Raw genomic sequence first — 16313 nt, forward strand, 5'->3', positions numbered from 1 at the left:
GGATAGACTCATAGAAGGCGGTTTTAAGCCAATCAATAGACCCAGGAATAAAAATGTTCAAATAATGCAAGTAGCGAAATTATTATAATTGTGCATTTGGCTTGTCTCGTGTGTTTGTTTCACTAGGTTAATTTAATCTGATCGAGGTGACTGCCACGACTAACAATGGACCAAACCAATTCTCATTCATTCGTTTCAATTCCTCATCGATTTATTTCTAGATGAATATAAAAGAGATAATATACGTGATCAAAGTATGAAAAGAGATATATTCAAATGTACTAAGTTTAACATCAAAGTTTCATATGACAATATCATATCTCAATAACTGTACCATCTGAGCGGTTTTTGATAGATTATTTAAAGAAACTTGTCTAACTAGTTTGGTTTGAGTCTTTGAGAACCGAAATTATAATGTCACGATGAAATATTCAGACTATTATTTAAATATTTGATCTTTAAGTGTAATATATTTATATATTTTTAGAATTTTTTTTGCGCAAGAAAAAAAAATACTAGACTTCTACATGTCACGATTGTCCAACATAATCCTTCCTCGATCGGCATGGTGTCGCCTGTGATCACCAATAGTATATAAATATATATGATATTAATTATCTACACAGATTTCCGGTTCTTAGTTAATTTTAACAGGTTGATTTTTAATTTAATGTTTAATTCAATGAAAGGAGATCTCCACACGAATTTTATTACACTCACTTTTATTTGTCATCTTATTGTCAACTTTTAGGTTATTGTGTAAGGTAGGGGTGTTAAATAATATTAATATTTGAGTTCCAGTTGGATCTCAAAAAATATATATAATATTTGAATTATATTCAAAGCTAAAAAACTATAAATAATTTTGACTAAGCTAAAAAAACTCACGAACACGATTGATTTGCACCCCGGTCTATAGGAACTCACAGCTAAAACAGAACAGCTTTCCACTTTTTCATCTCTATGGGCAACATTTATTTGTTTATAAAAAAATCATAATTTTTTGTTCATTTTGTTTAATACACGCATCACTCTCCCACAACTCAACGCACTGTTTTCACAAGGACCACAACACAATACAATACAGTACTAAACTACGCGCCTCCTCATAGCAAATAAATATTTTTATTGAGTGTGTAACACTACTTTATGGGGTTAGTGGGGCAGCTGATTGAAAGGGTCATACAAATTGAAATGAATCAAACAGATCGAACAATCTAGCCAGTGAGATATATTCAATACGCATCAATGCACCTCTAGTCTTAGAGGTAGGTAGGTAGCTAGCAACCACTAGCGATATTAGTAATGTCATATGCGTCATGCGAGCTAGGCTTGCCTCGACGCTAGCATCACTATCAGATAATTTATATCTTCATTCTTCATATATTTATTTAGCACCATTCTATCATACTTCTTTCTCGTCCTCAATCTTTTATCCTTTTCTTAACCACTTATTTCTTGTTCTCCTTATTGCATGTGTTCAACATTTTGCATAGTCTCATTTTATCCAACAACTTAATATACCTTATTTGGAAAGCGAACAACAAGCAAGTACACCCATTAAAGATGTGTCGTATGAGTAGAGACTGATGACTCGTAATCCATTTAATACGGACATATCAAATATAAATATACATATGAACGATCTGCAGTCCACTTGAGTATGATGCATCTTATATAAGAGTGAACGGTCCGAATCCACTCCTAATGAAATACATTATATATAGGCATCTATATATACATAAATCAGGTAAATGGCCAGCAATTCACCTGAGGAGATGTATCGTATATACATGGGATGAATGATCCACAATTCACCCAATACGAAATATATTATGCATATACAGTGTTCTAAATGGCGGTCGATGCGGTCGCCTAGGCGAGAGGTAAGCATCAACCACACTGCCTTAGGCTGAGACAGTACTTTAGGCGGTAACTTACCTTCTTTTGCCACCGTCATGCCTGGAGGCGCCACTGCTGCCGTTTCACCACCACAACACGTTCGAATGCATGACTTGGGCCCGATGCTGAGTTAGGATGCGTCGAGTGAGCTCGGACTTGGCATCTAGCCCTGTGACGCGTTCGAACGTGTCGTGCAAGCCCGGACACGTCACCTGAGCTAGCGATGGACCCAGAAGCGTCGCTCAGGCCCAACAATAGCCTCAACATGATGCTCAGGCCAGTGACGCATCCGAACTCATCGTGCGGTCCCGACGATGTGTCAAACTAGTCGCCTGACTGAAACAGAGTATGCGAGTAAGTTGTAAATTATGGTTTAATTAAATTACTTTATGTTTACAATTTAAATCAACTTCCAACTACGATTGTGGTAATTTAAATAGACTTAATTAAAATCTAATAAAATTATCCTATTATTATATTATATTGTATTATATATAATTGTATTTTTTTTATTTTTAAAAATTTAGATTAAATATTTAATTTTTAATTAATATATTAGATTAAAAGTAAATATTATAAAGAATAATGATTATTTATAATATTATATATAAAAAAATAAAAAATATTCAACCGCCTAGGCGGTCATTGACCGCGCTGCTACCGCCTGCCGTTATTTACAATACTGTGCATATATATGGTGAACGACTCGCAATCCACCCAAAAAATATCTCACATAAAAATAGGATGAACCCAAATCTATCCTGTGAGGTGCCTCACGTAGGAATCGGGGTGAACGATACGTAATCCATCCAGTGAGGAAAATCATCTCAATTTGTTCGAAGCCCATGAACACACGAAAAGACTTAAAAGTCACATTTAAAGCGCGGAGCAAATGCTATATATTTATACGAAGTTACTTTAATTATTCATCTATCGTAAATAATTCATCTCTTTAGAACCAAAGTTCTATAAAACAAAGGTTCCATTCGTTTCATTATTAATTTACTCAAGAAGTTGTATATTTTGTATGAGAGTCTCCAATGCCAAGCTTTGTCAAATGTTTATAAAATTGAAAAATCTTAAAAAAAAAAAAAAAGAAGTTGTTATGATTATGTATGAGAGGTTTGAGGGTTTTAATTCATGAGCAGGTTTGTATTTTCAAATTTATTTTTCTCTTGAAGGTAGAGTCAGTAATTAATGTGCATAATTGATCATTTCCAAATAATTAAAAAATAAATTATTTTATAAAACATTTAGTTATAATATTTTATTTCATAAATAGTTAGTAATAATTAAAATGAAACTTTTTTCTTTTGAAAAAAAAATATATTTGAGATAAGTTAAAAAAATATACAAATGACTATAATTAAATTAAATGTATAAGTAAATTAAATATTAAATAAAAATTATAAATTAAATTAAATTAAAAAAACAGAAATTAATTAATTTATTAATTAAAAATTATAATTAAAGATCATGAATTAAAATATCAAATGAAAATTATATAGAGATATTAAATGAAAAAATAATAAATAAAAATATATAATTTATAATGTAAGACACACACAAAAATTATATGGAGGTTTTTGATTGGGAAGAGAATAGTAATTTTTTATATTTGTGATGTGACATATTAGAAATTACAAAAAAAAAATTATTGAAAGGTTTAACTATTAGAGATATCTTAAGAAATTTTTATATTTATGATGTGACATATTAAAAATTACAAAAAAAAAATTATTGAAAAATTTAATCATTAGATGTCCTGAGCATTGAACCTAAGTTTAAGATAACTATGCATTGAACCGAAGTTTAAGACTATAAAAAAATAGAGCTCTTTTTAGAGGTTCAAATGCAAGTGGTGCATTTATTATTTTAACAATTTAATGTCAACGATAATGCGTTTCTTTCAAAGAAACAATTTAAAGTCAACATAATGCGCCTCTTTCAAAGAAGTCCAAAACTCTATGGGGACGTTTGGTTGGAGGGTTTAGGAATAGGGGAATGGAATAATAGAAATACATGGTGTTTGGTTAATGGGTATGGGAATAAAAATTTAGGAATCATTCCTAAATAATTAGGAATGAACAAAACCCAATTAAATAGGTGGGTTTAGAATTCATTCCCGTTTAGATGACTTTTTTTTCTCAATAAAATATTTTTTACATTTTTTCTCTTTCGTTTTTTTTGCCCTAACCTGACTTCGTGCGCCATCTCCGCGACCTCGTGCGACAACAGAACCCCGCAACAAAGCGCCCCCTACTCCGTGCGGCAACATCTTCCTCTCCGGCATAACTCATCGTAGGCTCTTCGAGTGCCTCCGCCGCCACCTCCTCAAGACTCTGATACTTCATCTTCCTCACTTGCCTCCGCACGCCACAACAAGCAGGTAATCTTTAATCCTAATCGCTTGCTGTTTGTTTCGCTAGTTTTTTTTCCTTTCATTTTTTTTGCCCTAACCTGAGTTCTGCGACAACTCCATCCCCGACCTCGTGCGACAACTGAACCCCGCGACAACAGCGCCCCCTGACTTCGTGTGACAAGAGCGTCCTCTCCGGCGTAACTCATCGTAGGCTCTTCGACTATGTCCGCCGCCATCTCCTCTTCGACTCCAACATCATTTTTCTCCCTTGCCGCCGCCCTCCACAGCAAGCAGGTAACCATTGGAACCCTAAACCCTCTGATGAATCGTTTGATGCTTGTTTTGCTATTTTTTTTTAATTCTTGATTCTTTATACCTATCTACTGTAGGTTGATAGCAGTAAGTTCTTGTTATCTAACAAGAAAGAAACGTTGTAATAATAAATGCAATGGAATAATACTTCCGCTTAGCCATGTGTTTCTTCTCACTTCTCACAATAGATGTGATCATGACAAAATAAAACTATATCATTCTTCTTGGCTATATGATTTTGAGATTTTCTTCGCACAATGATTTTATAATGCAATGTCATTGGCCATTTGCATGGGCATCCAAAGTCCAAACTAGACTAATTGGTTCATTTTGAAAGTCTATATTCTTAGAAGGCTGCATTATCTGACTCTTTGGCCTACTGGTCTAGCATATCCTCTTCAACTGTGGGTATGTGTGCATGAGTCAGCTTTTAAGAAATGAGAAGTCAACTTGGGTAAAAAGGGTTGGGATCCTTGTGTTATTTCTCATGCATCTCTTGGTCCCATTATGACAACATTTGTATTGTTTATCAAGAATTTTGTTGGATCCTTCTATTTGAACAAAAATAGAGAAGTAACAAAGAAATTGGATTGGATTGGATTTGGTTAATTATGGCCCTAGGAATGATATTGCATTTGATTGATATCACTAATTTTGCAAAAACATATCTTCATGTTGTCTGAAGAAGTCTGTTTGCCATTGACTTGATTTGTGATAGATGCACATTTTGAATGACCCAACACCTTGGGTTCTATCAATTGTAACTGCATTGTTATCATAAGTGTCATCATAGGCAAGGCCATGAAGGAGTTCTGTTATCCACTTAACCTTCTTTTTTTTTTTGGAAAAATATCCATAAGTTTCTTTCTAGAGGATGGGAATCAATGGATTTTTCTGTCCTTGGATTAGATCATGTCCTTGGATGTAAGCATTGGGTTTAACCAACCTTGATCATGGATTTAAGCATTGGTTTTAACCAACCTTGTTAACCAACCTTGATCTGTCCTTGCATAAGTGGATTAGATCATGTCCTTGGATTTAAGCATTGGTTTTTCTTAGGGCTAAATCTTCCCAGAAAGTGTCCTTGGATTTTTTTTGAATTCTTGATTCATTACCTATGATTCGTTACTCAAGATGAGTAAGATTAGAATTAAGTGAGTTTTCTTATTTTGTATGTAACTATTAATTTCTCTTTATTGCTATGTAGAAGATAATGACTCGTATTCCTACTGCTAGTAGAAGACGCAAAATCATTCGAAATATTCGGATTATAGCATCAATGATGAACGTGTTCAGTGTTGTGTATGTTATGTGGTACCAATTGTTGTTGCTACATTTGCATATTATGAGGCCTCCACTTAAAACCAAAAAAGAGAAAACACTTGAGAGAATGAATTGGGTGTTTAGACTCACTCAAGACTCTGATACTGCTTGTATTAGCGAGCTTCGAATGGATAGACGCACTTTTGGAATATTATGTGGCATGGTAAGAGATATTGGAGATTTAAAAGACACCAAAAATATGTCTCTACAAGAAGTAGTTGCTATTTTTGTGTATGTTTTGGCTCACCACAAAAAAAATAGGACAATGAGTCTATTATTTTTACGAAGTGGAGAAACTATCAGTCGTCATTTTAATAGTTGCCTTCTAGCAATCTTGAAATTGCATTCCATTTTGCTTAAAAAACCAGTTCCTATTACTGAAGATTGTCAAGACGATCGTTGGCGGTGTTTCAAGGTACTTTGTATTTGTATTTATTAAAATTATAACTTATTGGAAATAAAAAACCATCTTATTTATTACTTTTTCTAAATATTTAAATGACAGGGTTGTTTAGGTGCTTTGGATGGTACATTAATCAAAGTCACACCTCCTTCTGATCAAAAACCTCGATATCGCACTAGAAAAGCAAATATAGCTTCAAATGTATTGGGTGTTTGTTGTCCAAACATGCAATTTATATATGTTTTACCTGGATGGGAGGGTTCTGCACATGATGGTCGTGTGCTTAGAGATGCTATGATTAGGTCTAACGATCTTAAAGTTCCTCAAGGTACAATTGGTATTGCACTAGCTAATTAGCTTTTCAATATAAAACTTCATTCAAACTCATAATTAATGTGAAATATTTTTTTGTGTCCTTGAAGGTTGTTATTATTTGGTGGATTCTGGATATTGTAATGCAGATGGATTTTTAACTCCTTTTCGAGGGCAACGGTACCACCTAAATGAGTTTCATGGTCACCGACCACATACAGCCGAAGAGTATTTTAATATGAAACATTCAAAGGCCAGAAATGTGATTGAGAGATGCTTTGGGTTGCTTAAAGGGCGATGGAAAATATTAGCTTCCCCGTCATTTTTTCCAATTGAAACTCAAGTGCGCATTATTTTAGCGTGTTGCCTTTTACACAATCTGATTCGAAAGTACATGAGTTTTGATCCACAAGAGTTGGAACCATTTGAAGAAGATGACATGGAAGATGAACACTTCGAAGATGATGAATATGTGACAAGTACCACCCCAACAGAAGAATGGACCAACTTTAGAAATTCATTGGCACTTGAAATGTTTAATCATTGGAGTGAAAGATTGCATCCTTGACCTTTTATGGGCAAGGGGATATGTTAAAGATTTTGTTATTGTATTTTCATGAATGTTTCAACTTGATTGTCATGTTTAAGAAGGTGTCTGTTCTGTAGACGTAACTGTTATTTATTTAATCCAGTAATTATTTTATTTTGGTTTATATATTATTTATCATCGAATACATTTGGTTTCCTGATAAATTTTGTATAACATGTTTTAGTTTCTTATAACCATTGTTTTTTTTACTCATGACTTTTAATGATTTTACTTGCAAATTTGGTATAACATTATTATATGTTAGGATGGAGCAAGATCAAATAGTTCAAGGACGTGGGAGAAATAAATGTTTCTGGACAGAAAATGAGGTTCAAGTATTAATTGCAACTCTTCAATATATGGCTTGTGATCCTTCATGGAAGACAGATGGTGGTTTTAAAAGCAATTACATGACTGAAGTACATAAGAGAATGCTAAGCAAGATCCCTACTTTTACAAAACAAGTTACACCTCATCTTGAATCCAAAATCAAGTGGTTAAAGACAAGATTTCATATTATTAATGACATGTGTAGGCAAAGTGGATGTCAATGGAATGATGCGGAGAAAAAAATAGCATGTGAAAAGCAATGGTTTGATAGCTACTGTCAGGTAATTTTATAAATCTATCACCGAAATTTTTTACTCTCTCAAATCTTTCATTTCATATTTCCTTAAACTTTTTTTAATCATATGTATTTTATATTTTGTAGACTCACAAAGAGGCAAAAGGAATGTGGGATTTCAAATTTCCATATTTGAATCAACTTGAATTAGTTTATGGAAGAGATAGAGCTATTGGTGCTATTGTTCAAGGATATGTAGATGCTATTTACAATTTGGAAGTTGATCAAAATGATGAAAGTGGAGGTGAAAATCTGGGTGCATTCTATCCTTTTTCAAATGAGTATGAAGAAGACAATAATGTGTATTTTGAATCAGAATCAACCCCCACTGGTTCACAAAACATTGATGTGACAAAGTCAGCGACAAAATGAAAACAACCATTAACAGCTCGAGATAAAGTTGCAAGAAAAAAAAACCAACAGCACACTTGGATATTGTGACACAACTACAAGACATGAACAATGGATTTCGCACTTTTGTGGATGGTTTTAATGCAAATTTTGCGACCATTGCAAATGTCATGGTAGAAGAAAATTTGCGAGAAAAAATGGCTTCAGAAAGAATGAAAGATGTGATTGCTGAGCTAATGAACCTTGGTCTTCCTAGTGGTGATGTATTCAAAGCAGCTAATATATTCACTGCAGATAAGGACAAGATTGATGTGTTATTCAATCTTCCTTCAGAGTTGCGAAGGAACTATGTAGTTAGCCTGCTCATTCCCTCCCCAAGTATGTAGATAGTGATGCTGTATTTTGTGGCAACTACTTGAGTTTCATGACTGTTATGCTGAGTTTTGTGATAACATTGCTGAATTTTGTGGAAACTACTTGGGTTTCATGACTGATATGTTGAGTTTTGTGATAACATTGCTGGATTTTGTGGAAACAAGTTTTTTTTGGGTGTTTTGGAGACAATTGATCATTTTTGTTCCCTGCTAAATATATGAATATGAAATTGTGTGGGATTAAAAAGTGGATGCTACTGTAACACAATTATTTTTCTTGATTGTTCAGTTAAAGTTATTCTATTTCTTGACATGGGTGAGTTGTAGTAGCAAGATTGGAAAGTTTATATGTGAGTTATAGTAGAATTCTTCCATAAATTCTGTAATAACATTTGTAAACATAATTGCTCCTCATTCTTTTATTTAGTTGTTAATATAATTTCATTTCATTACTTATTTCTCACATTATTTTTTTCCTTCGTTTACTTGCCAGTGCGACATGGAATAGAAAGACAACTTGGAATGGATAGCAAGTAGTAAATGAAGATATCGACTGGTTATGATCCTGATCGTCCTGCGTTGTTCCCTGCTCGATGGGCTCACTTCACATCACAATTATCTTTTTGTATGCCTTGTATAGCCGATTGAGATTGTTGTTGGTTGTGACAAAAAATAGAATAGATCTATTGCTGCCACAGTCAATGACTTCACCTCAAGACAATCATAACAAATTTTACAACCATTGAAAAATAAAAAATTCCACAATTGGCCCAATCTGTTTGATCAAAATTCCCAACAACGTATGCTTCTGGGAATACAGTTGTAAAAGATAAAGCATGTCTAAAAACAAATTGAAGTCCTTCATACTTTGCGTGCTCAATAAACATTTGTGCACAAACGCTATATCCGCGAGTGCGCACACGAGAAAGTAGGGACCAAGCCAAATCACTACCGATCAAAGCGAAATCGAATTCAAAGTAAAATTTTTAAAAAAAAAAAAGTTCGTTGAATCCATAAATGATCAATAAAAAAAACTAGGAAATTTCCACCATGAATACCAAAACACGCACAACGGCAGTATTTGCTTCCAAATCATCTCGTTTATATATAGTTCCTATTTAATTTTTTTTTCTAATTCTATTTTAATAATATTTTCCATGGCATGATGACAACTAATGACCCTATAATTAATATTTTTTAATTTTATTAGGAATACTATATTTATTTTAAGGGTAAATATTATATTTATTATATTTGCATTCTCAAACCTTTGACAAACCAAATAGCAATATTGGTAATCATACCTAATCAAAATTTATAAATCAAACAACAGTATTGGAATGGCTAAACCCATACCCATTCCAGTTTACTATCAAACCCATTCCCATTCTCATTCCTACGTTTAAACCAAACGCCCCCTAAATATAATTATTATTATTGTATCTACTATTTTATTAATTAATACTAGAGTAACTTTAGAAGCTAAACTATTGATATAACTAGTTTCTTTATTAATTAACATAATTAATTATGTAATCCAATTTATCTCAAATAAAAACAAATAAGATAGAAATTAACTAAGAATAAAAGGACAAGCAACATCCTAAGGAATAATCAAACAGGAGTAGAAATAAGATTTGAATTAATTCTATGTTCCATGTCATATACTTTAAATCATGCACAAGATAAGTGTAGGAATAAAACTCCACCTCAAACTGAAGGGTCTTCGCTGTGGAGCACCGACGACGCAACAACAGCGACACTAGCACTCACAGACGAGTGGCGCCGAGCAATAGCAGTAGAGCAGCGATGGCATATTAGCCGCGTCGACGAAGTGCGACAACAACAGTACGTAGAGACAACAAGGGCAGCAACGGTCGCGGCAGTAGCATGGTCGGCGAAGACTAGTCTGAGGGTGAGAAAAGGTGGGAAGAGGAAGAGGGGAAGTCACGGGCACGAGAGAAAAGGGCCACGGATCTTCTGGCCCCAAAATCCCTGGTCCCTCCCTGGTCCGCACAAGTGCTATAAAACTCTCTCACGTGTCAAACACAAGCCAAGCTCCAGCGCCCAAAAGCCAGACGCCCTGCCCTAGCCTCGCGATTTCCTTCTCGCGATTTCTTCTCCAGCATCGCCTCCTCCCAGCGTCGCCTCCTCCCAGCGTCACCTCCTCTGCAGCCAAAGCCTTCGTCGCCTACGACCTCCCTCCGAAGCGGCATCCCTCCCGCGACCTCCCTCCAACGTCATCTCCGCGCAAAGGCCCTACCCTCTCGACGACCAACGCCGCCTCCCTCCCTCCGACCTCCACCGCCGCCTCCTCCCAGCGTCAGGGACCTCCAGCGCCGCCCTCATCGCCTGCGAACTCTCGTCCTCCACCTCCTGCCGACCTCTAGCGCCACCTCTTGTTTTGTTTAGGTATTCTCCATCAAGCCTGAATTTCTCTGTTTGCTTCTGAAAATTCATCGATTGTTTTTCCCTCGACTGAAATCCTTGTCTTTTAGAATTTGTAATGTCTCGTCTGCCTTTAGCAAAATGATCAGTTGGCGTTGTTGCCTTTTGCATTTTGGCGATCAAAAAGTTCAGCTTTTCCTATTGTTCATGAAGTCTCTGTTCATCTCAGAAAACCTTCTTCAAAGATCCCTTTTTTATCATGGAAGAATCGTTTTCTAAGTTTCAAGTATTTGTCTGTTAAGATTATGAAACGTTTACATTACGTTGCAAGGATAAATATATATCTGGCACTAAAGTTTTTGCATGTGCTAGTTGCTAGTTGCTAAGATTATGTTAAGATTATATTCTGTTAGTTGCATGTGCTAGTTGTTAGTTGCTAGTTGCTAAGATTAGGAGCAAGCCTGATCTTTTGTACGCTTTGAACATTAGGAAAAGAAGTTAATTTAGGTATTTTCCTTGACATATTTTCTGTTATTCTCCCGCAAGCCTGAATCTTTAGAAAATTGTGTCTGATCCCACTAATTGGAATTAAGAACCATACTTAATTGCTTCTGGCATTTTGTTTGTCTTGTCATTTTAACAATGTTAAATTTTAGGTGATTGCATGATCCATATTGTCAAAAGGCATTTGCATGATCTATGTGGAATTGTTTATGAAATACCAATAACCAAAGATTAATTTATGAAAGGATTAATCTGAGAACTTATCCAGATTTAAATAACAAGCATAGAAGAAAGTTTGATAAAGAAGTAAATTATTGATCTTCCAGGTCTCTCTCCATTGGTAGCTTAATATTTTTTTAGGCTTGTACATGTTAATTATTAAATGCTTCTGTTGGTGTTATTGATGACATTAAATTAAACAGAGCTGACTGACAGGAAAAGATGCACATGATCAAGATCAAGCACTTGAAGCTTACAACTTGCAATCAGTGCAGCAATGGCAAATGCTACTAACTACAACATCAGTGAAAGCAATTCAAGTTGCAAGTAGGAGGAATGAATACCTGAGAAAGTTGTGATGCTAATAATGGTGGGAATTGAGTCTCGGTCATACTAACATTATCAACGGAGCTATCAATTGATGAGAAATTAATAGACTACAACAAAAAAATAAAATACAATTTTAGAAAGTTATAACATAAATTTTCTTAGATTAACATAAGTCAAACAAATACTAACTTGTTGATTGTTCCGGTCACATTGTACGATGGTCATGCTGGAAATAATTTGATCTACACCCTGCGTATAAAAAAGAAAAATTAATTTAAGTTGTTCAAATTTAACAACAAATAATACCAAATAAATAAAAATTTGGAAGTTATGGAGTAAAAACCATTACAATCGTTGAAGCTTGATTTGTTTTGCTCGATGCTTTTTTTTTCCTTGAAGTCCTCTCTAACCCACCTTTCAACCTTTTACTTGAGACTGTTTTCTTCTTGGTTTTAATTCCTTTCACTCCAGTAGAGTTTCCTTCACCATAATCAAATTCCCAAGATTCTTGGCTCACTTTTGATTGTTGGATATTAGATTCATTAACTTGTAACTTATCATCCACCATCTTACACAAGCTCAACATAACATCTTTAACAACCTTGTAAGTGTCATTTCTTTCTGCTGCCTTGGTAACCAACTGAACATTCAACCCACACAAATCTTTGTATCGCATGTTTTGAAGTACTTTTGGATCCAAACTAGCATTGTTGGTCATTGAATCATTAACTCCAAAAAAATCCAATTTTTGCTTTTCTTGTCCACCTTTCAGTACATACTGACTTGGGATCTTCATGATATTATTCCACGTAAATATTTTCAGAATATGAGAACATAAAATTCCAACAAATTCATATTTTTTGCAACTACACTCAATTTTTTCAGACTTCTTATCAAGTGTAACTATATGATGGTGTCTCTTTTTGTGAGGAGTAACTTTATATTTTGTAAATGTATCAGCATCCTTACAAATTTCAAGACTAGAATCATGAGATAAACACCATTCTTATTGAAAACACTTGTATACCTCAGGAGTATAAATTTCACTAGCATGCTTTAAAATCTCAATTGGAAACATTAAATATGGAACAATTGTACTTGATCTGAAATCAACTTTTAATTCCTCATATCGATGATCATCAAGGAGTCTTTGGAAGTGATTGAAGAAGTCTAAAAACTTGTGTTTATAAGTGACATATTTTTTCACAATACTATTCATGCTCTCACTTCTTTGAGTTGTAGTCATATCTGCACAAAACATTTGTCGTCCATATACTAAAGCCCACTTTTCTTTTATGTTGTACATGCGCCTCAACCAATTATTGTCTTCAAGTGCATACTTGGCCGACATCATGTTCCATGCTGAAATAAAATCTTCCTCTTCATCAAAATCATATACACATGAGACAAAATCTTTAGCAAAGTCTCTAAACTGAGAAAAAACTCCACTCAAATGTATGGCGGTATTTTGATAAATGTGCCAAATGCACAAACGATGATGTGTTTCAGGCCATCTAGAAGCTAATGTCTTTACCATTGTTGCATCTTGATCTGTAAGAATAGTAGTTGGTTTTTTCTCATCCATAGTTTTAGTTAATGTATTAAACAACCACTCAAAAGTCAAACTAGTTTCATCATATAATAAAGCAACACCAAAAAGTATCGATTGTTTATGATGATTAACACCCACAAACAACGCAATTGGTCGACCTTCATTGTTTTTTCTGTAGGTTGTATCAAAGTAAACAACATCTCCAAAATTAGCATAATCAGCTCTCATCTTAGCATCAGACCAAAAAATATTAGTAATCAAATCATCATCATCAACTTGAATAGCATAAAAAAAATTAGGATCATCAAATTGCATTTTCTGCAAATACTCCAATACACCTCCTGTATCCCCAACTCTCATATTTATTGTTCTTTTGGATCGCAAGTAGTTTTTGTAATCCTCAAGAATAAATCCTAAATTCTCCCTCCCACCTACTTGTCTCACCATAAGATCATGAGATGCTTTTGGGGGGATTCCCACATCACTTGTAAATTCAATTTGTTTTGCTGTAGAAAAAGATATATTTCTATGACTTCTATAGAGATGAGTTTTGTTTGGACTTGAGAGATAATGATTATGCTCTTTAACAAATTACACCACAGTAAACTTGCTTTTTCTCCTATTACTAATCTTCATTTTAGCCTCACAACCAAATCTAGTTTCATCACGACTTGCTTTGACATAAATATCTCGTTTGTCTTTTCCTCTTTTGCCTTGGGCACAACAATAAAAAACTCTATCAAGTAATTTACCCGATTTATCATTGTGGATTTTACCTCTCCTTATTCCAAATCCCACTTTTTTAGCATATGACAAATAAAATTGATATGCATCTTCTTCTGTATCAAATTCCAACCCTATTTGTGGTATATCCAAATCTGTTTCAATGTTTAAGCCTATAAAATCAAACAAACAAAGAAAAATGAATTTATCTAGTAAAATTTGATATATTGAAACTCCATACATTCCCAATATGAATCTTATTACCTTCATCAATAACATCAAAGTCTCCTTCCCGAGTAGCTTCATTTTCGTTAAAATTCAAATGACGACAACTCGTAGATTCACCCTCCATGATAATTACTTGAAACTCTGGGGCATCAATGAATATAGATAATATAATCACACTAGCAACTAGCACATGAAATGGAAGGTCGTGTACGTTTCATAATCTTAACAGAATATATATTTAGGACCAAATATAGGAAAACCCTAAACTAGCAACTAGCAACTAGCACATGCAACTAACAGAATATAATCTTAACATAATCTTAGCAACTAGCAACTAGCAAATAACACATGCAACTAACAGAATATAATCTTAACATAATCTTAGTAACTAGCAACTAACAAATGCAAAAACTTTAGGACTAGATATATATGTTGGAACCCCAAGGTTGTTTTGGTGTGATCAACAAGTTAAGTTAGGTCCTGTCTGTTTCTAATCTTGTGTCTAAGTGTGCAGGAGCTTAGGAGCACAGGTAGTCGAGCGGAAGACGTAACTAGCGAGAAGGACGACAGTCCGAGGGATGAGGTGCTGCGGAAGAGTACACCGGCGGACGAGAAGGAGGCGTGCGGTGGTTCCGAGGGACGAAAGCCGGAGTGGAAGATTGCTAGGGAGCAAGAGACGCAGCTAGTGAGAAGGATGACACGTGGTGCGTCCAAGGGACGAAGACTGCGGATGAGTACGCCGACGGACAAGAAGGGAACACGCAGTGATTTCGAGGGACGAGAAGCTGGAGGGAAGCCGGCTCGAGAAGACCGGAACTTGGGTTCGGGTGAACCCTATTCCGGATAGCAGAGATCACCAAATCAAGCGGATCCGGAGCAGAGAATCCAGACGAAAGTCAACCAGAGTTGACTCAGCATCCGGGGCGCTCGGACCAGCCCGGGGTGCCCAGACCAGCCCGGGGTGCCCGGACCAGCCCGGGGCGCCCGGACCAGCTCGGGGCACCCGGAACCTTTCCGGGCGCCCAGACCAGCCCGGGGCGCCCGGAACCCTTCCGGGCGCCCGGAAGTCAGTTTTTGACCAGATCGAGCTTTGACTCGATCTGAACGTTGGGGGATAAAATTTATCCCCCCAGGGCGCCTAGAACCCTTCCAAGCGCCCCGACCAAGGCTATAAATATAGCCTTGATCTAGAAGCTTTGAATTAACTCAGAAATTTACATTCCAAACACTTGTGCGCTTCTGTTCTAGTTTAGCTTCTGTCTTTTGTGCTTTCACTGGTGTAAGAGGCTTCTCCGCCTGAAGGAGGTTGATAGTGCGATCATCTTTCTTGGATTAACAACCACCCCGGTTGTAACCAAGTCAAATCCAGTGTCTCTTCCTTTTCTTGCTTTTTCTTGTTTAAGTTAATTTTATGCAAGTGTTAGTTTAAGAGTTCGAGAAGGGCTGTTTTGTTTTTGATTTTACAGGATATCCAACCCCCCTTCTAGACAGCCTCAACGGTCTTACAAGTGGTATCAGAGCCGAGACGCTTCAGGAGGACTAACCGCCGAACGAAGCAACAAGATGGCCGGATATAACATCCACCCGCCAAAATTCGAGGGGGACTTTGCAAGCTGGAAGAAACACATGGAGGTATTTTTGGGTACTGATTTCGATTTATTACTTACAATGGAACTCGGTTTTGAAGCTCCCGAGGGCAAAGCGAAAAATTCATGGACAAAGAAAGAGCAGGCCGAGTACGTGGCAAACAAGAAAGCAGAATTCCATCTGCTAAGCGTACTTCCGCCATAAGAAGTCAACAGCGTCGGCACTTACA

The 16313-nt window shown here is 35.7% G+C and overlaps 1 protein-coding gene across 1 annotated transcript; it reads right to left on the minus strand.

The window, feature by feature from the left end:
• Positions 1 to 11859: 11859 nt before the first annotated feature.
• Positions 11860 to 13774, minus strand: LOC121972610 (protein FAR1-RELATED SEQUENCE 5-like). The gene is made up of 5 exons (XM_042524264.1): positions 13022 to 13774; positions 12344 to 12958; positions 12184 to 12243; positions 12009 to 12101; positions 11860 to 11958 (listed from the first exon to the last, which is right to left on the minus strand). Exons 1-5 carry the CDS (start codon positions 13772 to 13774, stop codon positions 11860 to 11862), a joined length of 1620 nt encoding a protein of 539 aa, XP_042380198.1.
• Positions 13775 to 16313: the final 2539 nt, after the last annotated feature.

The sequence above is a fragment of the Zingiber officinale genome, chromosome 4A (genome assembly GCF_018446385.1).
Source record: "Zingiber officinale cultivar Zhangliang chromosome 4A, Zo_v1.1, whole genome shotgun sequence".
NCBI classification, from domain to species: Eukaryota; Viridiplantae; Streptophyta; class Magnoliopsida; order Zingiberales; family Zingiberaceae; genus Zingiber; species Zingiber officinale.

What these genes read in the sequence shown, in the direction of transcription:
- LOC121972610 (XM_042524264.1), bottom strand. Translation starts at nt 13,774, where the DNA reads ATGAGAGCTGATTATGCTAATTTTGGAGATGTTGTTTACTTTGATACA. An exon ending in GTGAAATTTATACTCCTGAG is followed by an intron (nt 12,959 to 13,021) that starts GTATACAAGTGT and finishes GAAATTTGTAAG; the next exon opens with GATGCTGATACATTTACAAA. An exon ending in GTGACCGGAACAATCAACAA is followed by an intron (nt 12,102 to 12,183) that starts GTTAGTATTTGT and finishes TTTTTGTTGTAG; the next exon opens with TCTATTAATTTCTCATCAAT.